Raw genomic sequence first — 27,738 nt, forward strand, 5'->3', positions numbered from 1 at the left:
CAGAGAACAAAGGAGAGATTTTTTTTTCCACTATAGTCTTCTGTAGTCAGACCACATCCATAGTACTGTACCCAATTCTGGGTGGGAGATATAATTAAGCTGTATACAGTCTGTCTAGTGGGTAAAACCAAGATAGTGGAAGAACTGGAAATCAGATCATTCAGAATTAGAAATATCCTACTTGTAAAGAGAAGACTTAGGTGGGGTCTGATAGGTGGGCTTAATCCTGCTTTCAAACTATCTAAGTAATGATGACAGTCATAATAGCACTAATAACAATTTTATATATATATATATATATATATATATATATATATATATATATATATGTAGATATGTATAATAAGTAAGGTAGTTTGACCTTAATGTTTTTCCTATATTTCTTCTGGATCTTTTATATCAAATTTTTCATTGAGTTCTAGTTTTTTTTTGTTACAAATACTTGAAAACCTCAAATCTCCATTTTTTTTTTCAATCAGGATTATACTCAGTTTTAGTGGTTAAGTTATTATTGGACACAATCACAATTCTTTTGCTCCTTGAAATATAATGTTCCAAAACCTATGGTCTTTTAGTTAGAAGCTGCTATGTCTTATGAATCCTGACTGTGTTTCTGCAGTAAATTCTCTTTATTTTATTTTATTATATTATTATTATTATTATTTCATTTTATTTTATTGTTGCTTGCAATCTTGTCTCCTCAACCTGGGAGTTTTGAAATTTGGCTGTAATATTCCTGCAGCTTTTCCTCCTGGGATCTCTTCATATGTTGAATTTGATACTTTCTATTTCTACATTACTCTCTTCTTCTAGAACTTCAGGGCAGTTTATGTAATAATTTCTTGCAATATTGATTCCAGATTCTTTTTTTTGATCATAATTTTCAGGTAGTTTGACAATTTTTACAATGTCTCTACTTCATCTCTTCTCCAGATCAGTTTTTCTAATGAGATGTTTTAGATTTTCTTCTGTTATTTCTAGTTTTATTATTTCTTTGCATTTTAAAATGTTGTTTGATTTCTCTTTTCCAATCCTAGTTTTTCTCTTTTCCAATCCTAGTTTTCAGAGATATTTTCATCCTTAATATTTTTGTATCTAGATTGCAATTAATATCCTGGAAGTTTTCTCTCAGCTGTACAAATTAGGAATAGAATGAAAATATAGTGAATGAATGATAGGTTTCTACTGCCAGATAACTTGCCCAAACACAAAATATAGGCAATAAACAAAACTAAGGTTAGTGTGTAGTGCTTATGAATTATATTATATTTTTTTAAAATCTAAATATCTTTGAAAATTGCTGATACATTAAGAAATGACATTTCATTCTTCCTGGAAAATGGTTCCCTGAAGAGGATTGAGGAACTATGCGATTGAAAAAGTACTTTTGGGGCAACTAGGTGGCGTAGTGGATAAAGCACTGGCCTTGGAGTCAGGAGTACCTGGGTTCAAATCCGGTCTCAGACTCTTAATAATTACCCTAGCTGTGTGGCCTTGGGCAAGCCATTTAACCAATCCATTTGCCTTGCAAAAACTAAAAAAAAAAAAAAGTACTTTTATGCCTATATAATTCTAGCCATATTATCAATCACATCATATTTTGAATTAGAGGTGTTTAATTGTACAGATTAAAACTGTATCCACAAAATGTAGTTTTGAATAAATGTGCAAGGGTTTTTAAGAAATCAGTGAACTCATTTGCATTTAGCAGGGAACTGAATGGTTTTATGTTCTCAGTGTTTACATATTAAGATCCTAGAGAAACAATGTTAGTGTATCAGAGAGGATAAAGAATGAGCTACTCAGTCTGGAAAATGTTAGGTTCAATTTCCATCTCTGCTTCAGGCTGAATTTATGACTCTGCATTAGTCACATACCTTTTACTGTCACTGGAAACTTTTTATAAAAATTCAATTACATTTTATTTTCAGCTCTAAATTCTCTCTCTTTCCTTTTCCTCTCCCTGACCCATTAGGAAGGCAAGAAAAACAAAACTCATTACAATTATGTATAGTTATGAAAATAAATTGTCATTAGATGCAAAAAAGGTGCAAAGAATGAATAAGAAAAAAAGAAATATGTTTCAGACTGCATTATGAATCCATCTTTCAGTCTAGAAGTTTGATGTTATTATTGTTAAAGTTTTAATCAGAAATCCTAAATCATTTAGATTTGATTATTTTTATACTATTACTGTTATTATATATATATTGTTCACTTTGTATCAGTTCATACAATTCTTCTCAGGTTTTTCTGAAACCATCCTCTTCATTTTTTACAGCACATATTCCCTTACATTCATATACCTTAATTTGTCCAGCTGTTCTCAGTTGATAGGAATCTCCTTTGTTTCTAATTCTTTGCTACCACAAAAAGAATGGTTATAAATTATTTTATACATTTAGTTTCATTTCTTCCTTTTTTGATCTACTTGGAGTATCATATGGATAACTAGTAGAGGTATCACTGCAAAGGAATATAAGTTCAATAGCTGTTAGGGTATTTGACTAAAATGTTTTCCATAATAGTTCTCTCATAGTTTCCATAGTTTCCAATAGTTTCCATAATTGTTCTCCCATAGTTCTCTAACATTTCTTATTTTCTTTGTCCTCTTAGCTAATCTGATAGATATTGGATGGTGCTAAAAGTTGTTTTAATTTGTATATCTCTAAGTATTAGTGAATTAGATTACTTTTTCTCATGGTAATTGATAGCTTGAATGTCTTCCTTGAAAACAATGTATTCTATCTGTCGGGGAATGACTTTTATTCTTATAAAATTGATTGTTCCCTGTATACCTTAGAAATTAGATCTTTGTCATAATAGTTTGCTACAAAGGCTGTTTTAAACAATTTTTTTGACTTCCAATTTTACCTGCAACTTTTCTTTATACAAAAACAATTTAATTCTATATTTTCAGTATATTTTACCTCCTGTGAACCTTTCTATTTCTTCTTTGTTCATGAAATCTTCTCCTACCTGTAGTTCTGACTGGTAATTTCTTTGATGTTCCATTACTTTTCTTTTAATGTCACCCTTTATATCTAAATCATCTATCTATTTTGAGATTATCTTGGTATATGGCATGAAGTGTTTTTCTAGAGCTAGTTTCCATCAGAATACTTTGCATTTTTCTTAGCAGTTTTTGTCAGATAGTGAGATCTAGTCTTAGAATTGGGATATTTTGAATTTATCAGAAAATAAATTACTGTACTTTTCTACATCATATGCTTAGTCTGTTCCATTGATTAATCTTTCTATATCTTACTCAGTACCAATTGTTTTGGTAATCATATTTTCTATAGTCATATAGTTTGAGATATGACACTGCTAGGGTCATTACTTTCTCCTTTAAAAAATTGTTTCCTTTCATATTCTTGATCATTTGTTCCTCCAGATCAATTTTCTTATTATTTTTTTCTAGTTTTATAAAATAATTCTTTGATAGTTTGATTGATATGGCACAGAATAAGTGAACTAATTTAGATAGTATTGTCACTTTTTTGCCATTATTAGTTTTGCCCACACATGATCAATTAGTGTTTCTCTCTTATTTTAAAATGTACCTACTTGTATTTTTTTTAGTTTTTTTCAAGGCAATGGGGTTAAGTGACTTGCCCAAGTTCACACAGCTAGGTAATTATTAAGTTTCTGAGGTCAAATTTGAACTCGGGTCCTCCTGACTCTAGGACCAATGTTCTATCCACTGCCCTGTGTTTTATATTCTTAATGGTTCCTGTATATCTTGACAATTCAATTCTCAAATATTTTATATTGTCCAAAGTTATTATAAATAACACATAAATTGATCACTTTTTACTTAGTTTTCTTGGTAATATATAGAAATTCTGATTATTTTTGTTTGTTTTAATCCTCAACTTTGATAAAATTGTAAATTGTTTTGAATAGTTTTTTTAGTCAGTTCTTTAAGTAAGCCATCATATCTACAAAAAGTCATGGTTTTGTTTCTTTTTTGTCTTTCTTTTTTTAAATCCTTGTCTTATGACTATAGAACAATATTAAATAATGATGATGATAATGAACTTGCTTCAACTTTGATCTTATGGGTTCTGTCTTATCATTATTACAGATATCATCTCATAAAAGTCACCCTGTACTCATACTTCTGTCTATGTATATATCTCTTCTAACTTCAGTAATAGTGATATCGTTCTTAAGTATTGAAAATATTATCATACCATGTAGGGATGCAAAATTAGTTTAGTCTTATTGGATCTCTTAATGTTTTCTTGTTCCTTTTTACCTTTTTATACTTCTCTTGAGTCTTGAAAATAGAAGTCATATTTTTTGATTCAATTCTGGTCTTTTTATCAGGAAAACCTGAAATCTCAATTGATTTTTGATGCCTCATGGAGTCTTTAGCTTCTGTTTGTACAATTCTAATTTTTAAGGAATTGTTTTATTCAGTTACTTTTTAAAATTCTATTTGTCCAATTCTACTTTTTTTGGAAGTTGTTTTCTTCAGTAAATTTTTGTATGTCTTTTCTCATTTTTTTAATCAAATTGTTGCCCCCCCCAGTATTCACTTGCATTTCTCTCATTTCTTTTTCCAATTTTTCATTTTCTTTACTTTGATTTTTAAGCTTCCTTTGAGTTCTTGCAGTTCTTTATGGGATTTGAGATCAATTCATATTTTTCTTTGAGGCTTTGCATGTAGGCATTTTGACATCATTCTCTTCCAAGTTTGTGTCTTAATCTTCCTGTACCATAATTTATTTTTTTAATTTCTTTTGGGTGTTTTGCCTATCTTTTCCAGCCTATTTTATTACTTTTAAAGTTGAGTTCTGCTTCTGGGTTAAAAGGAATACTGTCTTAAGCTTCTTGTTCTGGTGCCTGAGGCCAGAGGGGAACCTTTGTGCTATGTGCTAGGAAAGCAGTGTTAGGTGGCTTGTCTTGTGCTGTGCTGAGGTGGGAGAGGGGTACTTGTACAGCATGGCTGCTGCTTCAGGTGTCTGGCAGCTCACTTAATGTTGTGTTAAGGAGGGTATTGGTGGCTTCTGCCCAGTCACATTCTCCTGGTGCTGTACTGAGTCATACAGGCATCCTTGTCCTGCACCAGGGCTTTAGGAGGGGCTGTTGCAGTTTTCCTTGTGCTATGTGGAGGTGGGGATGGTAGTAGCTAGTGCTAGGTGGTGCTGCAGATGCCTGTGGCTCACCTGGTTTTGTGCTGAGGTCAATGGGTGAGGGGAAAATGCTGAACTGGGCCATTTTGAGTAGATTGGGGGACATTGGGAGAGTCTGCCTATTCACTGGTTCTGCCCTGAGGCACATGGGGTGGCTTAGGGATGGCATCTGTCTGTTTACCTGATGCTGTGTTGAGGCACATGGGAGACTGCTGCTACTCTGATTTTGTAGAGGTTTGTCTGCTTATCTGACATTGTGCAGCTCTGAAGGTCAGGGCCTCACCAAGTTGCATCAGATCCTGCTTCTGGCTCCCCAGGAGACTGCTTATTCTGGACTGTGCTCTCTTTTTACCTGAATGAGACTGTCTGCTGTCAAGTTGTCTTGGCTTAGAAAATTGTTTCATCCCATCATTTTATAGCTTCTGCCATTCCAGAATTTGTTTTGAGGTGTTATTTTATAAATGTTTGGAGGTGAATAGAGTGTTCAGGTGATTTCCTGCATATTCTGCCATTTTTATCTCCCAGACGTCAGAACTTAGTTTAATGATTTTTTTTTTTTTTTTGCAAGGCAATGGAGGTTAAGTGGCTTTCCCAGGGCCACACAGCTATGTAATTATTAAGTGTCTAAAGCTGGATTTGAACTTAGGTACTCCTGACTCCAGGGCCAGTGCTCTATCCACTGCGCCACCTTGCTGCCCCCCAAGTCTAATGATTCTTAAAACATCTCTCCTCCATTTGCTTTTCAGGGCAGATGTTTTCAGTGTTTTTATTTTGATGTGTTATTACACTTGATAACATGGAGTCATTAGTTTCTATTTTGCCAATTCTAATTTTCAAAAAAGTAATTAAGTAATTTTCTTATATTGGATGCTGTATTCCCCGCCCCATCCCTATTCTAGGATGTTAATTTTCCTTTCATCTTTTTCTTAATGAGCTCTTGCTTTCCATTCTTTCCTTTGCTACTGCTTCAATTCTTGTAGGAATTCTTATTGGACATGTATCCAGTTTCCATTTTTCTTTGAGATTGTAGATTTTTTTCCATGTTATTCTCCTCTTCTGGGTTTTTATTTTGAGCTTCCATGTTAACGTAACATCCTTTATGGTCAGGTTCTTTTTCTCTTTTCTCACTTTCCCAGCCTACTTTTTGACTTTGGACTTTATTCTAATGCTGGGCCGTGTATACTGCTAAGAAAGAGATCCAGTCTGAACTTCTGTCCTCTTATATCACAGTTCTGTCTAGCAGCCTTCAATTTTTCAGTTTAGCCAAAGTGGTGCTATTTAGAGGTAGGTTTATTTACTTCCATATTGCAAATTCTTGACCTAGGTTCTCTTTAGTGGGAAGTTTTTAGTAAGCTTCTTGAACTAGTGGTTCTTGGTTTAGGGCTCTATATTCTGTTCTGGAGATCAGGAGTTAGTTTGCTCCCTGAAACTCCTTCCATACTCAATAGCCCACACTTATAACCATTCTTCTTCATTGTGGATCTGTTACTTGGAACTTAATATTGGAAGACACAGCTGCCAGATGGCACCAATTCCTGTACCTAGCACTTATTTGTAGATTCCCTAGAATATTTTTCTGCTTCTTAACCTGGTGCCCTATCTTGGCTCTCCTTTTAACCCTGGGCACTGCACTACTCCCCACTTCTGCTGCCATGGTAATCTCCTGGTCAGACTCTTTTTCTAATGTCTGCAGATCTCTATGTCTCCTTATCCCCTAGGGCTGGAAAAATGACCCACTGTGGTTTCTTTTTGCTTTTCCTAATCAGATGAATTTCATTCTTTAGAATTTTATAGAGGAATTAAGGGGTATGAATTAAGCTAAAAGGATTCTTTACACTCTTCCATTGTCCCTCTACCATCTTTCCAACTCTTCCAGACTCAGAGGAAAAGAGTAGGTGCTGATCTGCAGGTGGTGTTTTTTCACCTGGAATTCATTATGCTAGTGAAATAATAGGTTTAGTAAAATGCAAACCATAGTAAGAAGTTAGTAAATGTAGAAATGGATGATTTCAATCAGTCAAATGCTCAGAACTGATAGATGTCACTGGATCAAAGATTAGAACTTGAGGAATAAAATGTAAGAAAATTGCAAAGGACTAGATTTTGAAGGATTTTTGAATGCCACGTAGAATTCAGGAGACATTAGGAAGCCACTGGAATTTATTGCATAGAAGGGGTAGCCTCATTGGATCTGCACTTTAGGAAAATCATTTTAGTGACTGAATGAAGAACAGCTTAAAGTATAGAGAAACTTGAGGCAGGCATACCCACCAGAAGGCTAGTGTATTAATCCAAGAATGAGGTAATGAAGACTTACATTAGAGTGGTGGCAAAGTCAGAAGAGAGAAGCAGGAATATTTGAGAGATGTTGCAAAGGTAAACTAGATCTTGACTAGCAGCTTGGATATAGGGGATAAGAGATGATAAAAAAAATCAAGGATGATTCCTATGTTGCCACTCTGAAGTAATGGAAGAATGATGTCCTCTGTGGTAGAGAGGGGAAGAATTTATTTCACTATCTAAAACTTTGATGCTTCTTTTATGCCAAGAAATAGTTCAGTAAACATTTGAAATTTGGACATGTCATCCTTTGTATTTCTTTTTCTGAAAAAAATTATTTTTAATTAACTATTTTTCAATTAACAATAATTTATTCTTTTCTTTTTCCCAGCTTCCCATGAGAACAAATAACAAATTTTACATAACTAACATGCATAGCCATACATTTAATAATTCCACATTCACCATGACCAAGAATATATATCTTATTCTGAATTTTAAGTATCTAGCCTTTTCACCTGTGATAGTCAACATCAGTGCTCTGGAATCAGGGTTGGTCATTGCACTGATCCTTAGTCTTCTAATGGTGTTCCTTTTTTTGCCGTGTAGTTATATTATAAATTCTTTCCCCAGTTTTACTTACTTCATTGCCGCAGTTCCTATAGGTCCTTTCCTGTTTTTTACTCATACCATCCCCTTTCATCATTTCTTATAATACAGGAGTAGTTATTACAGCCATAAATTTGTTGTTATTTTAAAATTGAGGGGCATCCTTTTAGTTTTCAATTCTTTGTTATCACAAAAAAGTACTATTGTGGAAGCTTCTTAGTCACCTAAGTTGAAAAATGAATACAGGGGCGGCTAGGTGGCGTAGTGGCCCTGTAGTCAGGAGTGCCTGGGTTCAGATTTGGTCTCAGACACTTAATAATAATTACCTAGCTGTGTGGCCTTGGGCAAGCCACTTAACATCGTTTGCCTTGCAGAAACCTAAAAAAAAAAAATGAATACAATCCTTGAAGAGTTGGTGCCCTTCAGACTCTGGGAGTATCCTAGGACTGAAAAATTCAGTTCTTTATGTGGAGACCAAGGTGGGGAGAAGCATATCTAATATATTTTGATTAAGCATTTTATGTTATTTCTTTTTTTTTTTGACAAGGCATTGGGGTTAAATGATTTGCCCAGGATAATACAGCTAGGTAATCATTAAGTATCTGAGGTCACATTTGAACTCAGGTTCTCCTGACTTCAGGACCTATCCACTGTACCACCTGGCTGCCCATTTTTATGTTATTTCTAAATAGGCCTTCTATTGTTAAGTGTTAATTGTTCCAACAGTGTCTCATTTCATTCCCATCTTGAATATTAATTATATGATCTTGAAGATTGTATAGTTAGCATTTGTTAAAGTGTCTACCTAAGCACTCAGCAAACAAAGATTAAAAAAAAAAAGAAATGATGAAAAGGAGATTCTAGAATAAACCTGGGAAAACTTGTTTGAATTGCTACAGAATGAAAAAAAAGCAGAATTAGGAGGCCATTTAATCTTAGTATTAAATCAGTACTATAAGAACATTTTGAAAGATTTAGAAACTCTGCTCAGTGATCAACTAAAATTCCAGAGGGCCAGTGAAGAAGAATGCTATCAGCCTGCCTCCTGACAGAAAGGTGGATATGCAGAATGAGATACACATTCTTGAACATTTCCAATGTGGGAATTTATTTTGTTTTTCTGAACTTTTTTTGTTAAAATGTTTTATTTCCTTTTCCATATGGATAAGGGAGGTAAACAGGAGAAAAAATGAATTCTTGATGACTTGCCATGAATGTGGGGTTGAATATTTCTTTCATCCTTTCTTTTCAGCATGGGCTACTGCATCCTTTTTGTCCATGGGTTAAATAAGCTCTGTACTTGGTTAAATCGATGTGGAGCCACTACCTTGATGATATCCACTCTGTTGCTTCTGCTACTTTTCCTCTGTAAAACTGTGAAACAGAATGAAATTTGGCTGTCAAGAGAATCTCTCTTCAGGTATGTTTTAGTTATGGGAAATGGTTGTCTTCTTAATTTGTTTATCCATATACACATATGTACATACATATAGTTATAAATAAATTAATTGCATAAAAATGATATAATCATTTGGGTTTGATAAAATTTAGTTAATTAGAAAGATCACTCTTGAATTCTGAATGAGTTAACAAAATAAGATATGAAAAGAATGTGGGCATATTCTAAAAACGAAAGAAAAACAAGACTCTTAAACAAGCTTTTAATTTTATAATTTTGGTTGGAAATACCCTTTAATGCTCTACTGGTATATAATATCAGCTACAAATTGATTGAAATTGATAAAATCTAATTTCATTGATCATTTCAACACTTTAAAAAAGTGGTCAGAAAGGAAGAAAAAAATGAAGTAAATTTTCTATTAAGTATTGCAGGCTTTCAAAATGTTTTGTAGAATAGTCCATTTTGTACATAAAATTCTGAACTAGCAATACAGAAGCTTTTTTCCCATGTCATGATAAATTTATACCTTTTAATATATTTTTCTCATGCAACATATTTTGCTTCTAGCTCCATACTTGAGATAAAATTCAGAAATGCTGTACCTACAAATAATGAGGTTGTAGTTGGCTTTCAAGTTTTAAAAGAATCTTCAGATTCAGATAGTCACATACCAGGTCTCCTGTCCACTGAGAGACGTTTTTGCATTAACTCCTGTTTATTGTGGCTGTTGTTGCTATTTAGCTTTTTGCAAGGCAAATGGTGTTAAGTGGCTTGCCCAAGGCCACATAGCTAGGTAATTATTAAGTGTCTGAGACCAGATTTGAACCCAGGTACTACTGACTCCAGGGCAGGTGCTTTATCCACTGCCACCTAGCTGCCCCTGTTGTTGCTATTTAATAATAGAAGTAGATGCCAGTTTCTGCTTCTGTTCAGTGCTACTATTGAAGTAAATAGCAGCTAACAGCCAGCAGTTCTTCCTATTAGCATCTGTTTAAGCAGCATGTTGGGGAAAAATACTGCTGAGATCAGAGGTAGGGATGCATTTTCAAACAGAAAAATGACCAGTTGATGTGCGTTTCATGATCTATGGCAATTTAGTAAAACCTTAATTCCCCTGTTTGGGCAGTTTTAAAAGTTCTGTCTTTGAGAGTAATTAAAAAAAGAAATTTCAGGTTGATTTTCTAATTATTGAATAGTCCTCTTTTTACCCTTTCTTAAAAGCCTCTGATTTTGAGAATTGACTTACCCTGTTTTAGTTTCTACACTGATGAAATTAATAAGATCATTACCAGATCTCCCAGTGAGAAGAGAATCCAAACCAGGCTTCCATTATGCAACCTTTCTGAAATTTTTAGTTTAAGATTTTTAAAAATATTAATTAACTAGCATACATGAACTCTTAAAAGTTTGGGACAAGCTGCTTGTTTCAAATTTATATCAATTAGTTATATTTGAAGTTGGGGAAAAATTTTGAAGCAATCTACATACTTGGAAATATGCAATCATAAAAAATTTAGAGGCTCCTGGATGTGTTTTACTTTTATAGGGGCACTAAATTTTTGATGGTATGTGGTGGTATATTGAAGGAAAAAATACTTGAGAGACTCCCATGATGTGAAAGTGTTGCTTTTTCTCAAGCAAACAGTTTACGTCCTTCTCCTTGCTAAGGTTAGAATGCAAGTTATGTTTAGGTACTATATCAAAAGTTTTTAATATTTCCCTCAGTGAACATTGGACTGATAGGAGCATTAGTTTATTTTTTTTATGAGTGGCATATTTGACTTTTTTCTAGTCCCAAATATTTAAAAATTGTACGATTATTTAATCTTTCAACATTTATTTAGTATCTAAGAAATATAAGACATGAACCCTACTCTTAGGAACTTTTGATCTAAGTGAAGAGTATACACACACACACACACACACACACACACACACACACACACACATGCACCAAAGTTCAGTAAATGGTAAAAGTCAAGTACAAGAGTCAAGACTTGGCTCAAAAGTCATATTCACTATGAAGCCTTTTCTATTTTCCCAGCTTCTATTGACTTTTCCACAAAATCATCTCATATTGATTTTGTATATATCTTATTATCTACAGAAATATTAACATCTACATAGAGATATGTTGTCAAACTTTTTAAAAAACAGATATAATTTTGTCTGTGTTTCTCTCTGAAAACAAATTTGAATTTCCCCATTGTATCAACAGTCACAGGATGATGCTTTCATCCTTGAAAGGGGAGATTACAGTGCACAAAAGATCAGTCAGATAAGGACACTCCTCCTGACACAATGGAATTTCTGGTTGCATTTCTCTGCCCTTAAAGGAACATGATGCACATTCTTAGTTGAGGATCACTCTTGATAGACAAGTGAGGAAGCAGCATTATCAGATCTTGCCCTCTGATTTGTGCAATTGTATAAATATACTTTTCCTAAATCCCACTCCACTTTGGGTTTGGTTCTTAACTGGGCTTCCCATATCCAAAAATGCAAGCCTAGAGTACCTAATAAACACATATGCTAGCCTAATTTCATTAGACCAAACACTGGAGGCTAACATATGTTAGCCTAATCCTGTTGTTTCTTACTAAGACAAACTCTGGAGTTTGTTAGTTTAATTTTGTTTGTCATTATAAATGCTCCAAACTCTGTAAAGTTATCTATCTATCTATTTATCTATCTATCTATCTAAATATATATGTATCTATAGATATTCATATATATCTATACATATTTATGTGTCTGTACACACACACACACACACACACACACACACACACACACACAAATCTCCTGCAGCTAGACTCTTTGAAGGTACTTTGATTTGTTTTGTTTTGTTTTTGCTTTTTTTTTGGCCTTTTTATCCCTCACTTTCATCTAGTGCCTAACATAAAACAGATATTTGATATATGCTTTTTGATTGACTGATTGAGGAGGACAAGATTACTGCTAGCTGGTAGGGGGGAAAAATGTTTAATAGAATAAGTAGGATTTATGTTGGAACTTTTAGGATGGATAAGATTGATAATAGAAAAGGAAGGAATTTGGAAGATTAATCTGAAATAACCAGCTATAAAGATATGTGATGAAACCATTTGAAATCTTTCTTCAAAAACCCTGTTCAGGTTGGCTAGGTGGTGCAGTGGATAGAGAACTGGCCCTGGAGTCAGGAGTACCTGAGTTCAAATGTGGCCTCAGACACTTAATAATTACCTAGCTCTGTGGTCTTGGACAAGCCATTTGACCCTATTGCCTTGCAACAAAACAAAACAAAAAAAATCCCATTCAGTTTTTGTAAGTAATGTACATGGATATTTATTAATTAGAAACATATTAATTAGATATTTATTAATTAGAAACAAAGAACAACAGGGGTATTTTTTACTTCCTCTGAGCTACCTTTCTGGCAAGCTGACAAATCTGTTAAGTGAATGCTGACTTCTGAAGAAAACAAAAATATTTGAGCCTCCTAAGTGGGAAATGTAATTCACTTGGTCATAACGTGACATACTGAAGACTCTTTTTGGGGAAAAAAAATCTCTTTAAGATTCAGAAGGACTGGGGCAACTAGGTGGCACAGTGGATAGAGCACTGGCCCTGTAGTCAGAAGGACCTGAGTTCAAATCTGTCCTCAGACACTTGATAATTACCTAGCTCTGTGGCCTTGGGCAAGCCACCTGACCCCACTGCCTTGTCAAAAAACAAAACAAAACAAAATCCTAAAAAAAAAAAAACCTAGGGATGGCTAGGTGGCACAGTGGATAGAGCACTGGCCCTGTAGTCAGGAATACCTGGGTTCAAATCCAGTCTTAGATACTTAATAATTACCTAGCTGTGTGGCCTTGGGCAAGCCACTTAACCCCATTTGCCTTGCAAAAACCTAAAAAACGAAAACAAAAACAAAAAAACCTAAAAAAAAAAGATTCAGAAGGACTAAGGGAAGGGCTCTGACTCTGGCTCTGAAAAATGTTCAGGTAATACATGGGATATCTACTTGTGAGGCTCTTTAGGTTTTTTAAAATATATAAAAAGAGGGCTAATGATTTAAATTTGATGTAAAAATTAATTTTGTTGGTTAACAATTTGGTCACTGACTACAAATAAGAATTTAGGTATAAACTATAAGGCAGTGACTTTTAAATCACTTAGTATTGGTGCATAGAGCAGTGGTGAAAGTTAATCTTGGTCATTTGTTTTAGAAGCTTTTTTTTTTACATTTTCATTAGAAATTAATTATAACAGTAATCACCAGAAACTAGGGTTTCTAATAGATATTTCTGTATTGGGATATACTTAATTACCTTTCAAAGAGGAAAGAAAAAATAAAGATAGAAATAAAATACCTTATTAAGGTGGGCATAAGTCACATTTGGTATGAAAATTCAGTTTGTCTAAAAATACTATAATAAAACATCATTTAAAAAGGAGGTAAATAATAAACTATAAAAAGTTCAAAATCTTAAAATATAACATAGGTTACCAAATTTCATAAACCTGGCAATGAAATAAAATAATATTATTGAAATGAAAAAGTTAAAATAGTATGAAGCTATGAAATGTGCTTTGAAATAAAAAAAATCTTCCCACATATACTTTTCTACTATTCTAAGAATACAAGATAATTTATAATAAATATATTCTTCTGCCCCATTTCATTAAAACTTTTGTTTTTAATGAAAATTATTACATTTTACCAAAGTGCTTGCTCAAGCACATATCAGTAAAAAAAGTATCAAATAAGTACATAAAACCAACATAATATTTGAATATTATTTGCATGTAAACTCAAAATCTCTGAGAAGCTTACAAAAAAAGACAACAGTAAACTTGGGTTTTAGCCACTATACCATTTTCCCTTAGTGTATCAGTCAAACTGAGACCTGGAGAAGACTTTAGCTCAAAAAGGCCAAGATCTCACCTGTATTCAGGGTCATCTCCAGTCATCCTGATTCATGTCTGGCCACTGGACCCAGATAGCTCCAGATTAGAAAGTGAGGCTGTTGATTTTCGTACAACACCCTCTCATTTAAATCTACTTCACTTGTATGTCAATACACCACCTCCTTGATGTCCTGGTCTTTTCTGAGAATGAAGGGCAGGGGCAGCTAGGTGGCGTAGTGGATAAAGCACCGGCCTTGGAGTCAGGAGTACCTGGGTTCAAATCCAGTCTCAGACAGTTAATAATTACCTAGCTGTGTGGCCTTGGGCAAACCACTTAACCTCATTTGCCTTGCAAAAAAACCTAAAAAAAAAAAGAGAGAATGAAAGGCAAATGATAGAAGCATGTAATAATTAAATTTGATTCAAAGTCACTTGATAATGTTAAAGAAAATTCAAAGTATATTTTTAAAAAGTTTCCAGTCCTAAGCTGTCCCTAAGCAGATTTATTATTGCCCTCTGATAAGAAACAGCTCAAACAACAAAGTTCCATTTCATTGATAGAAACCTGTTCACTCTCAACATGATGTACACCAGTGGGGAAAACTAGACAAAAAGAACAGAAGTTTTGTAAAATTCCTTCCAAAATATCAAAACTCATGTAAACCTTTAGAACATGGGGATCCAACCTTCTAGCTCTTCTGGGCTGCATTGTCCAACAAAAGTCTTTATACTGTCTCTCAAATCTCCAGACCTAACAGACTTCCAAAAAGCCCTTATAAATGACTGCATATATAATTTAATATTTATGAATATAATATAACCCATATTACCTATGATATAAAATAAAATGTAATAATGTCTTTGAGTGTTGATTAATCTCAAAGTATCCAATCACAAGTGAAACCATAAATTCTTATTTGTTGACTTTCTTAGGAGGTCTCTTTTCATACATTTGATAAACTACTTTCCTTCTCTTTGTTCCTTTTCTCAGTCCCTTATCTTCATAGTATGCATGTTGAATAAGGTCTTTCCATTGCACATTTTGACTCTAGCTAATAATTCCAACAAATATGTCTTTACAGTAATGTTTCACTCAATCTCATTCATCAGCTCTAATGTTTCTGGATCACAGAATTCTCTCAACTTTTCAAACATTACCACCACTCCTGACCAGAACGTGTGACAAAGATAGATGATTTCATCATCCTCTTTGGTGTATAGAGATGGAGCACTTTTAGTAACTTCCGTATCTCATGGTGCATAAGCCAAATGATATGTATGTGTATTAAATACATACATCCAAATGGATAAGAGTGCATCAAGTTTAACTGTTCCAGATTTTCTTGAGGTTCTAAAGATCAACAGTCACACATAAAGATAAAAGAATAAAGTATGTGACAGTCTTTCAAATACATTAAAATACAGACTTGTGTCAAAATCTCATATTGCCCAAATCCAAGTTTTGCCCTCAGAAATTTAGATATGTATTCATCTGATTACATTAAGGAGTTGAGAAAGAGACTTGAACCCGGTTGTTCCCTTATTTGAGATCACTTCTCTGTCCATTACTTCATAGTGTCTCTCAAATTTCTAGACAACAGACTTCCAAGAAGCTTGATAATATTGGCAAAATTAGTTTCTCTGAGAGCCCCCTGTTTTGATTCTACATAGAAACCATTCCATTTAGCCTGTCTTGGAACCATGCTTTAATACTTTAAATTATCATATAAAAGACAAGTAATTAACAAAGACTTAGTAAACTGGGCCTGCAAAATATTCCAAGACCAGATGCTCAGCTCCCTAAGGATACTTCTTTCCTTGTTATGCATCTCTCAACATACATAAATAATTTCTGGCAAAAGATAGGGGGGAAAACTAACAGAAATCAAGGGGAGAGGTATCTAGCAGTATAGGATGGTGAAATGATGCAGTGCTTACAGATGATAACTGAGAAGACATTATATTTAGCAATTAAGAAATCATTGACAACTTTGGAGAGAGCAGTTTCATTTAAATGGAGAAGTAAGATTTCAGAGATTATAGAAAAGAGTTAGCAGACAGGAGGTAGAGTCCATGAGTATAGACAACTTTTTCAGAGTTTGACATAGCTATTTAGCAGGAATTATAATTTCTATTAAGAATTTTTAAGGAAAAAAAGAATTTTTAAGGACATGGGGGATTTGATCATGATTATCAACAATAGAAAGGAAACTGGTACATAGATGGGAATTAAAACAAGAGGAAGACAGATGATAGTGAGGTCAAAATGCTAGAGAAAAAGAACCAGAACAGGGATGGAGGTGGCTAGTGGATAGAGCACTGGCCCTGGAGTCAGGAGTACCTGAGTTCAAATCTGGCCTCAGACACTTAATAATTACCTAGCTGTGTGGCCTTGAGCAAGCAATTTAACCCCATTTGCCTTGCAAAAACATTAAAAAAAAAAGAAAGTGGATAGGATTAAGGCTTAATCTTGGTTTAAAACAAAAGAAGGGCTACTTCATGAGAACCTGGAATAAATGAGGAGATAATGAAGAATGATTTTTTAACAAATTGTGTTATTAGGAGGTAGGAAGAAAGGGGATAGTAAGTTAATGGCTTCAATTTTTTCAGACAAGTATGAGTCCAGTATTTGTCAAAGTATATATGAAGTGAGTACTTGGAGGCAATGGATGTAGAGTGTTTGACCAGAGAACAGAAAGTTTGAAAAGTCTCTGTTATGAATTGTAAGGGATAGGAAATTAATTGGGGAGGAATGAAAAAATTGTTTTAGTGTAACAAGAGTCTAATAGAATTAAATGATGTAAATTGACATGCAGGCCATCAACTTGAGAGAAATAAAGCAGCATGCAAACTAATTCTGTTTGTCTTTCCTAGACTGAACTCTGGGGTTGACATCAGCCATTCTCTGACTGATGGACATTCCCTCAATTTCCAATTCTTTGCCACCACAAAAAAGAGCTGCTATAAATAGTTTTGTACAAATAAGGTTCTTTTCCCTTTTCTTTGATTTCTTTGGGGTAAAGACATGATACTTGCACAGTTTGGTTGCCCTTTGGGCATAGTTCCAAATTGCTCTCAAGAATGATTGCATTTTTTTTTTAAAAAAGGAATCATTGAATTAGATTACAACTCCACCAGTAGTGCATTAATACCCCAATTTTCCCACATCCCCTCCAAATAGAGCCAATCTGATTAGATGAGAGGTGGTACTTAAGAGTTATTTTAATTTGCATTTCTCTAAACAATAGTAATTTGGAACTTCTTTTATGGGAACAATTGATAGGTTTCCTTAATTCTTCTGAAAATTGCTTGTTCATTTTCTTTGACCATTTATTAAGTAGGGAATGTAAGTTCACTTTTCTAAAGTAAATTCCATATAGAGGACTATTTGGCTTTTCATATCCAATCACTACATAAAAAATCTTTTAGAGCTACATGCTGAAAGATGTTGCATTATGGATATATATATTAGTATGTATGCTCTTTCGAGCATATAACTTTCTGTCTTCATAGGAATATAAATAGGTTTTTGGTAACTGTAATTAGATCAAAGTAGTAACATTCTGAATTCAAATGCTTGAAATTTCAGAGTAAAAACAAATTAAGTAAACTGATAATATTCTATTTTTTCTTTGTGTTTTTTGCAAACTAATAATATTATAAAACAAAAATGTTCACCTGCTTTCCCTCTTTCTCCCTTTCCCCCCTTAGATCTGGAGTCGAAACTTTACCCCATAATGCTAAGGTGCATTACAATTATGCCAATTTCTTGAAAGATCAAGGTCGTAATGGAGAAGCCATCTACCACTACAAAACTGCCCTCAAGTAAGTTCCCTGCTATAGAATTGTAGGCAGAGATTGTGCTGAATAGATTGCTATTTATTTAATGAATTCTGTCCTGATGTTTTTATTGTCATTTTAATTTTTATCCCAATAATATATAGGTTCTTTGTTATTGATTTAATTTCTTCAAATGAAAGCCTTTTGACTTTGTATTTGAAACTTTGTATTTGAAAGATGCAATAACTTGGAATTTTATTAAACTTTTTTGTTCTGTCTTACAAAAGTGTCTAGAGCTATTCTCCAAGCCAGGAAGAAGTGGTTTCAAGTCATAACCTTTGACACATACTAGCTAACTTAACCTAGGCAAGTTTTGGAACTTCTTTCTGTTCTGGGAAACTTTCTGAGTCTGAAAGTTGCAGAAAAGTGTTGACCTGTATTGGTGGAGAGTTTTCCTTATACCAATAGAATGGAACTTTGAGGCCATTTAATCCAATTTACTTTACAGAAGAAACTGAATCCTGGAAAGGTTACACAAGTAGTAAATAGCAATCAGAGAATGGCTGATGTCAACCCCAGAGTTCAAAGCCAGAATTCAAATTCAGGAACCCTGCTTCCAAATGCAGTGCTCTTTTTTTTTTGAATTTATTTTTTTATTCTCATTTTGTACACATGTTTTTTTTACATTAATAAAATATTCTTGTTTACAAGTAAACAAAATACCCCTCCTCCCCCATGAATATAGATAGACTTGCTTGGGCGAAAAAAGTAAAGGGGAGAGAAAAAAATTAAAATTAAAAATAAAAATAATAGTAATAATTGTAGGTATGGCCAGGTGGTGCAATGGCCAAAGCACCAGCCCTGGAGCCAAGAGCACCCATATCCAGCCTCGTAAACCCCACAATCACCCAGCCATATGACCTGCAAGCCACCAGATCCTCACTTCCCTGAAAAAACCAAAAAGAAGAAGAAAAAAAAGACCCAAAATAAAATAAAATAGTAATAATAGTAGGGGTGGCTGGGTGGCAGACAGAGCATTGGCCCTTGAGCCAGGAGCACCTGGGTCCAAATCCAGCCCCAGACACCCAAAGATCACCCTACTATGTGGCCCCAGGCAGGCCACCCAGCCCCACTTGCCCTGCACCCTCCCCCAAACAATAATAATAAAAAATATGCTTGAGTCTTTGTTCCAACACCAACAACTCTGTCATGGGTGGATCTCATTCTTTATGATAAGTCCATCACAAAAGTTACTTCCATATTTTTCCAATGTTGCCATTGCTGATTGCAACTCCCTCCTTTCTTTGTTCTCCACTACCATGTATTCTATTTTCTCTCTCCTTTCACTCTGACTCTGCTGTAGGGTTGTTGACTGACTCAGCAGACAGATCCCTGGTCCTGGGGCCAAGAAGCCCTGAGCCCCCATACCACCCCTTAGGCCTAGGATCCACCTGGCCCTATGGTCCTGGACAGGCCTTCCAAACCCAGCCCCTTGCAAGAAGTAAAAAAGAAAATGTGTTATATCTGACCACTGTCCCCCCATGGTCCATCCTCTCCTCCATCATTCACATCCCACCCCTTCCCCCTGCCCCCCCCTTCTTACTCCAGATGTCTATACCCCATTGAGAAAATATGTTGTTTCCTCTCCTAGCCATCTCTGATGAGAGCAAAGGTTCCCTCATTCCCCCTTGCCTCCCCCCTTCCATATCATTGCAATAGCTCATTGCAATAAAAAAAAAAATCTTATGTGAAATATCTTGGACTATTCCCCCTCTCCTTTTTCTTTCTCCCATTCCATTTCGCTTTTTTTCTATTGACTCCATTTTTACACCATATTTTATCTTCGAATTCAGCTTTCTCCTGTGCTTCAAATATAAAAGCTCTCTCTACCTGGTCTATTAACTGAGAAGGTTCATATGAGTATTATCAGTGTCATTTTTCTATGCAGGAATACATGCAGTTCATCATCATTAAGTCCCTCATATTTTCCCTTCTCCTCCAATCTCCATGCTTCACCTGAGTCCTGTATCTGAAGATCAAACCTTCTGTTCAGCTCTGGCCATTCCAAAAGGAACATTTGAATTCCCCTGGTTCATTGAAAGTCCATCTTTTTCCCTGGAAGAGGACATTCAGCTTTGCTGGGTAGTTCATTCTTGGCTGCATTCTAAGCTCTTTTGCCTTCCAGTATATTGTATGCCAAGCCCTACGAGCTTCCAATGTAGCTGCTGCTAAGTCCTGTGTGATCCTGACTGCAGCTCCATGATATTTGAACTGTGTCCTTCTGGCTGCTTGTAATATTTTCTCTTTCACTTGGGAGTTCTGGAACTTGGCTATAATATTCCCAGGGGTTGTTTTTTTGGGATTTCTTTCTCTGGGGGATCGGTGGATTCTCTCCATTTCTATTTTGCCCTCTGCTTCTAGATTATCAGGGCAATTTTCCTGTAGTAATTCTTTGAAAATGATGTCAAGGCTCTTTTCCTGATCATGACTTTCAGGTATTCCAATAATTTTTAAATTATCTTTCCTAAGTCTGTTTTCCATATCAGTTGTTTTTTCCATGAGATATTTCACATTTTCTTCTAATTTTTCATTTTTTTTTGTTTTGAAGTATTGATTCCTGATTTCTGGTAAATTCATCAATCTCCCTGAATTCTATTTGTCTGAAGGATTTGTTCTCCTCAGAGTTTTCTTATCTCTTTTTCCATCTGGCCAATTTTGCTTTTTAAAGCATTCTTCTCCTCAATAACTTTTTGAACTGTTTTATCCATTTGACCTAAGCTGGTTTTTAGCGTGCTATTTTCTTCAGCATTTTTTTGGATTTCCTTGACTAAGCTGCTGACTTCATTTTCATGTTTTTCCTGCATCTCTCCTTTCTTTTCCCAGTTTTTCTTCCAACTCCCTCATTTGATTTTCAAAGTCTTTTTTGAGCTCTGTCATAGCCTGAGCCCAATTTCTGCTATTCTTGGAGTCTTTAGATACAGGAGCTTGTGCTTCCTCATCTTCAGACTGAGTATTTTGATCCTTCTTGGGCTCATTTGCAAAATATTTTTCAATAGTCTTCCTTTTGTTTCTCTGCTTGCTCATTTTCCCAGCCTGAGCCTGGTTTGGGGGTGCTTCCTGAGCTTTTGGGATACTGCCACAAGGGTCTCAATGTGTGAGGCTCTGTCCTCCCTCCTGGTCTGTGAATGACCATAAGTGCCCCCCTCTGCCACGGGGATGAGGTGGGGGGGGGCCCTGCTATTCTATGGGGGGGGCCTATACTGTGATCAGGATCTGAATGTGGTCAGAGCCCCAGAATCCTGTTCCAGGGGCAGAGGACCAAGCTAGCAGTTTCTCTTCACTCCCCTCCCTCAGCTCAATGGGCTCATGCCCTGGGGGCTCCTGCTTAAGGGCTCCACTTGCTTATGTTTACAGCTCTGGGCTGCAGTAAGACCAAGCTGCTGTATTAGGTTCAAAGGCAGTAAGATACATTTTCTTATATCATTGCCTCAAATATCAACATAAATACAGAGACTAACTTATTAATTAGTCCTATGAGTACCACCCTTTCCCAACTTGGTTTACAAAAACTGAAGAAACTTCTTTTCCCTTAAGCTTTCTTTTCTGTCTCAATTACTTGTCTCAGCTTAGAGAAAGATCAGTACTACATTATATAGTTATATATATTATATAGTTATATAGTTAATTAACATTCTTGTTTTACATTCTGTATAGACAGTGTTTTCTGTTTCAGTTAATTGTGTCATCTTGACTGGTTTTATAAACATGGGAAGCACACTGGGAGGCATTAAGAACCACATTTGTGGGTAGTAGAGCTCCCCCATGACAGGGTTACTCTTGGTACCTAAGAGAATGAGTTTTCAGTAGTGTGATCTCCCATCCGTTTTTGTGCCAGAGTGGGTACAGATTGTTGTGAAAAAGCAAAGAAGAAATAGAAAAGTTGGGAGTCAGATACTAATATGCAAAGCCACATCAGCACTGTATAAATATATAGAATACATATAATGAGATTAAATACAAAAAAAGTTAGATCCAAGATAGTGTGTGGAAGAGAGCACTAACATTTGTGAGGCAGGAGTGTAGGGGAATCATGAAAGGCTTTATAAAAGTAGGTGCTTTTGCTGACTTTTGAAGAAGAGTTTCTTTGAGGCAGAAGTGAGGATTGATTGTATTCCAGGAAGGAAGGATGACCAAAGCAAAGTCACAGAAATGGGCAATAGAGTGTGATGAATAATATAAACAGAACTGGAAATATAGATCGAAGCTAGGTTGTGAAGGGCTTTAAAAGCTAATATTTATATTTCATAACCAGAACTTCTTCTTACCATTTCTTGTTGCTATTAACTATTAAGTCCAATTATTAAGTTCTCTCCAGAAGGTAGTTTAAATATTTGCCATATCAATCTCACAATATCTTATTTAAAATTTTTTATTGTCAATTTGAGAAACAAAAATATTTCCATATATACTGCAGAACATTAAAAAAGAATTTATGTGAAACCATGAGTATTTATATTACTTGCTTTTTTAAAAAGTACTTTTGATATAATTGTTAATGTATGACAGAAAATTGTTAATATTGACTGACTAAATCTCTTACATCAAGTCAGTGTCAAAATTCTAATATTGACTTTACATTCCTATCCTTAAGATATTGAAATTAGGTTCTAGGTCTCCTATCCAGGGATTTTGCCTTGTGGGGAGTCAGCTGACATTGGAGCTCTGCTTCTGGTGTCCTTACCTCCTTCTATTAGGTCTATTAGGATTTATGGCATGAAGGGCAAAACAATCAATGAAATGATTTTCCTTGCCCAGATTACCAAGGGCCACTGAGGTCTCATGACTAAGTCTTGCTATCTCATACTATCTCCTTCCCCTCTTGTCCTAAAAATATAAAAACTTTTTCATGGTTCTCTTTGGGTGGGAAATCCTAGGGTAGCAGATGCTGTCTCAAAAATGCTTTATTCCTCAACTCGTGGTTCTGATTTATTTCAGGACTTGACAGTATAAACCTATACTGTTCTTAAGTGCTTTTTTTGAAACTCTTGTTTGGTGGCTTTTTCTTTTTATTTTTTAGTATTACTTTCTGTTTTTTATTTCTTGCTTCATATATTCTAGATATTAATTTAGTCCTTGAGGAAAATTTATTTTTTCCTTTGAGTTTCTTCTTGAAATTATTTTGGCATTACAATTTCCTTCATGACTGAATTTTGGAAAGATCTCTGGATCCTTAGTAATTTTTTTTTAATAACAGTAGATGTCTTCTTGATTCACTATTTCCACTCAAAGACATAGTAATAATATTCAGTTTACTGTTATAAGCAAGATTCCTTCCCAGTAGTCTAATCTGCATTCAGGGATTTAGAACAACTTTAGAACTTTTTAGAACAACAATGAGTATGACTGATTACCTCCTCTATTTAAATTTATTTGAATATTTTCCAATATTATATAATTCAGATTTTAGTTTTAAGCTATTTGTTCAATTTTATATTTTTTCTGGTTGATTGTTGCTAACACAGGAAGTTAAAAAATAAATATTTGACCTTTGTCATGGTTGATCATAGATAAAATAATGAGACTGATAATCAGGCAAATAAATTAGGGTGTATACACTGTGACAGGAAGTTACAAACTGGTGCAAGTGATCTGATAAGAAAATTCCTTAAACAATGAAAAGTTGTCAACACCATTGACTTTGAACACTTCAGTTTATGCCAGATCAAAAGGAAATGACTGAGAGCAAGCATATAACTAAACTGCATCATTATGTGAGAAATGTAGGGTGTTGATCTTCACAGGATGTGGAGGGGAGCCCTTAGGGAATTCATTACAAAGGGGGAATGGCCCAGCCAATCACAAGACTGGAAGAGTTTTCCTACTCCTATTTCAGGGATACCAAACCCACACAGCAAGAGTGACCTAGAGATCTTGACCTAATGCTACTGAGTTTGAGCAAATAGGTAATTGAATATTAACTCACACAGCCCCTGTGATGATTGGGGTTCTTTAGCATATCATGCCTCATATGATGTGGGGGGGGATCAAATTAGGGGCATGCTATAGAATGGGTGGACCGAACTCAAACTCTGAGAGCCTATAAACATCCAAGAGGGAGGGGAAAGAGTTTCTGAAGACCATAAATTACCTGACTTTGAAGACTAATTTGTGCCTCATGCCCAGGAGTGAGGTACTCCTATCTTGTAAGATGTATCTTGCAAGATTTGTGAATAAAATGTACAATTTTCTCTCACTCTAGCAGGTTTTTCTTTTCATTCATTTATAACAATTATTTAAGTTGTTCTGTTATCACCATGATTCACTGCTGTTGAGTTACACAAAGAGATGACCTTATGAAAGTTTTTCTAATTCCTGAGCCTTTTTCAGGGCTCTTCTAGTTTATTTCCTGTCAGAGAAACCCCCCACCCCTGCTGCCCCACCAGTACCTCAATTCTTCCCACAACCCAGATTTCTGAGAAGCACTTCTTTTTGTGACTCTAGTGTAAGGGGTTCTTTCCAGCCAGTGACCAACAGGTTGGAATACAGTAAAAAAAAACATAAAAAAATAAACACAAGTCAAGAAATACAGGAAATTCAGGTATTTCCACACAGAAAAGGGAATGTTAAAGCAATGAGGAATCACAGAATGATTAGCTGAAAAGCTAATATAAGCAAGCTTCTTTGAGCCATTTAAAAAAGTGTCTTTGTAAGGGCTTCTAGTTAGCTATTATACATGTCACCATTGATTCCTTCCTTCTGGTTGACTTTCTCTCTGAACAACTCTTTCCCTTTTGAACAGCCTGCCTCTGCTTCTCTTGCCGTAGTAACTTCTTGGGTAACCACTGCCTTGCTGTTTCTTTTCCTGTGAAGGGGAAGATACCAGTTGCCTTTGAAGATTTCACAAATTCTTGTACCAAAAGAAAAAAACAAGATACAAATGGTTGATGGCCCCAACTCAAGCCCAGGCTTGCCTAGAAGGCTATGAATCCTTGGCTTGCAGCCAGGTAGGCAAAAAAGTATGCCCCTACCTGACTCTCTAGTAAGGTCAAATACAAGGAAGTACATACATCCCTTTAGGATATCCATGAAGATTGGATTCAGCAGTCAATTAAAAGTCTTTTCATAAACATGCAAAATGGTAACAAAGTTATCACTTACAAGAAGCAATCAGAGGATATTTGTGCTTGTTTTTGAATTGAAAGAAATAGTCCCTCCATCCTTGATGAAGAAAAGCAGGTTTCCATGAGCTTGATTAAAATGTTAACTGAGCATACCCTCAAGAGGGTATGACACAGGAAAACATCTAAAATTTGTGAAAGACTCCTGTCATCTTGTTGAAGAATTCATTTATATGAAATTCATTTTTTTGATAATCAGTGCAGTGTTTGCATTTCATTAAATGGGACACAGCAATTTTTACCTAATTGGCTACCTAGCATACATGCTTACAGACATACATATAAGCATACATGCTTACAGACCATTATCATTATCAATGACCAACCCCACCCCAACCACCAAAAAACCCTATTAAAACTCTATCTTAGAATGCTCACATTATCTCTCCTTTCTTCCATACATTGTTGTTTTATCAGTGTCAATATTTTTCCTCCCAGTTTTTGAGAAGAGTACAATTCTGTAGTTAGTTTCAAAGCACCTGACTATTTCAAATTTAGTGTGATTATGAGTGGGAATAAATGACATAAGTATAGCATGGAATTGATATGGAGAATATATGCTGCATAATATATTTTTTTAGGGTTTTTGCAAGGCAAATGGGGTTAAGTGGCTTGCCCAAGGCCACACAGCTAGATAATTATTAAGTGTCTGAGGCTGGATTTGAACTCAGGTCCTCCTGACTCCAGGGCTGGTGCTCTATCCACGGCACCATCTAGCTGCCCCCATAATATTCTTAACTAACATTTTATGGCAAAAAATTTAGTAGCAAGTGGACCCCATTATGAGAGTTCTTTCTGAATTTTGTCTGACTTTACCTTAGAATTAGTTTCATCTCAGATATTTATTTCAAGGGCTCCAAAGTCTTGGAAAGTAACAAAAAGATCAGACTTTATTTTTAAAATCTTTTTCAACACATTCTAACTCTTATGATATGCCATCAAGGAGTAAGTATTATGCAGAATTTCCCTTTCTTTCTTCATGTATAGCACACCTTAAGTTTTGTTTGTTTATTAAAATGGTATTGACATGTTTTATTTCACACAAAAAACACTTCTGCATTGGGCTCAAGCTGGTAATGAACTCTAACCATTGTTAAGGGAAATAAATCATTATTTTGAGTGTTTCTGATAGAAACTTTTCTTTGGCAAAGATTAAATATGGTAAAAGGACCAGAATGAGAATATGCTCCAAATCATATATATCTTAACCATCCATAATTAGCATTGTCTCTGAAAAGAAATCCATTTAGGGGGCAGCTAGGTGGTTCTGAGTTCAATTGTGGCCTCAGACACTTAATAATTGCTTAGCTGTGTGACCTTGGGCAAGTCACTTAACCCCATTGCCTTAAATTTAAAAGAAAAGTTCATTTAGAACATTCTAGCAGCAGATATAATTATTGTGGTAGGGAAAAGTAGACATGCTTTACTTGTTAGGGATTTTAATAGAGAAGCAACAGAACCATATTGGCATAAATCTAGTTTCAGCTGATTTTCTTTTCCTGATAGCCTGACATAATCTCCTCTTTAAATGGATAACTAAGCTTTCATATGGTCTGACAAATCTGTGTAATTTAGCATCATTTATCTTGATTTTAATAGAAACCTGATAGTTCCTCCTGTTCTCAAATTAAATTTATCTTGGTTGGTTGATAAGGGATAGGTTGTAGTTTTAGAGGTATTTAAGAGGCATAAATCTTTCTTTTAAAAGACTTGCACATATGGCAGAAGCATTTAATTCTTTCACCATCCACAGACTAGATAATGTAATCAATGATGTAGTCAGAAATAAGAAATTATTAATGTGATACCATGCTGATGATATCCAGTGATCCCTCATGAAATATTAAACACTTTTTTCAGAGTCAAAATGGCTGAGATGAAAACTGAGAGGCTTTAAATAGCTAAACCCTGAACAAAATCAGTTATTTGATGAATTGAAAAGAAAGCCATCAGATAAGGAGTTAAGAGCAGCTAGGTGGTGCAGTAGCTAGAGCACTGGCCCTGGAGGACTTGAGTTCAAGTTTGTTTTTTTTCAAGGCAATGGGATTAAGTGACTTGCCCAAGGCCACACAGCTAAGTCATTATTAAGTGTCTGAGACTAGATTTGAACTCAGGTACTCCTGACTCCAGGACTGGTACTCTATTCACTGCACCACCTAGCCACCCCAAGGACTTGAGTTCAAATCCAGCCTCATACACTTAATAATTATCTAGCTGTGTGACTGTGGGCAAGTCATTTAACCCCCTTGCCTTGCAAAATCTGAAAAAGACAAAAAGAATAACTGTTCAGATAAGGTAAAACTTCCCTTTCTTGGGAAAAAGTGAATTTTTTTTCTGGTAGTAGAGCTACTTGCTTAGAAATATCCCATTGAGAGAGTTAATTCAAGAGGCAAGGGTAAAACTCCACTCATTTTATGTCATTAAACTATTGTACAATTATATGCTAATATAC

General features: G+C 35.1%; 1 protein-coding gene across 1 annotated transcript in view; it reads left to right on the forward strand.

The window, feature by feature from the left end:
• Nucleotides 1-27,738, forward strand: part of TMTC1 (transmembrane O-mannosyltransferase targeting cadherins 1) — a 219,893-nt gene that overhangs the window by 131,693 nt on the left and 60,462 nt on the right. The window contains 2 exon segments of the mRNA XM_074194798.1: nt 9,286-9,453; nt 18,040-18,153. Of these exon segments, the coding sequence (XP_074050899.1) occupies nt 9,286-9,453; nt 18,040-18,153 (282 nt within the window).

Source organism: Macrotis lagotis, chromosome 7 (genome assembly GCF_037893015.1).
Source record: "Macrotis lagotis isolate mMagLag1 chromosome 7, bilby.v1.9.chrom.fasta, whole genome shotgun sequence".
Classification (NCBI taxonomy): Eukaryota; Metazoa; Chordata; class Mammalia; order Peramelemorphia; family Peramelidae; genus Macrotis; species Macrotis lagotis.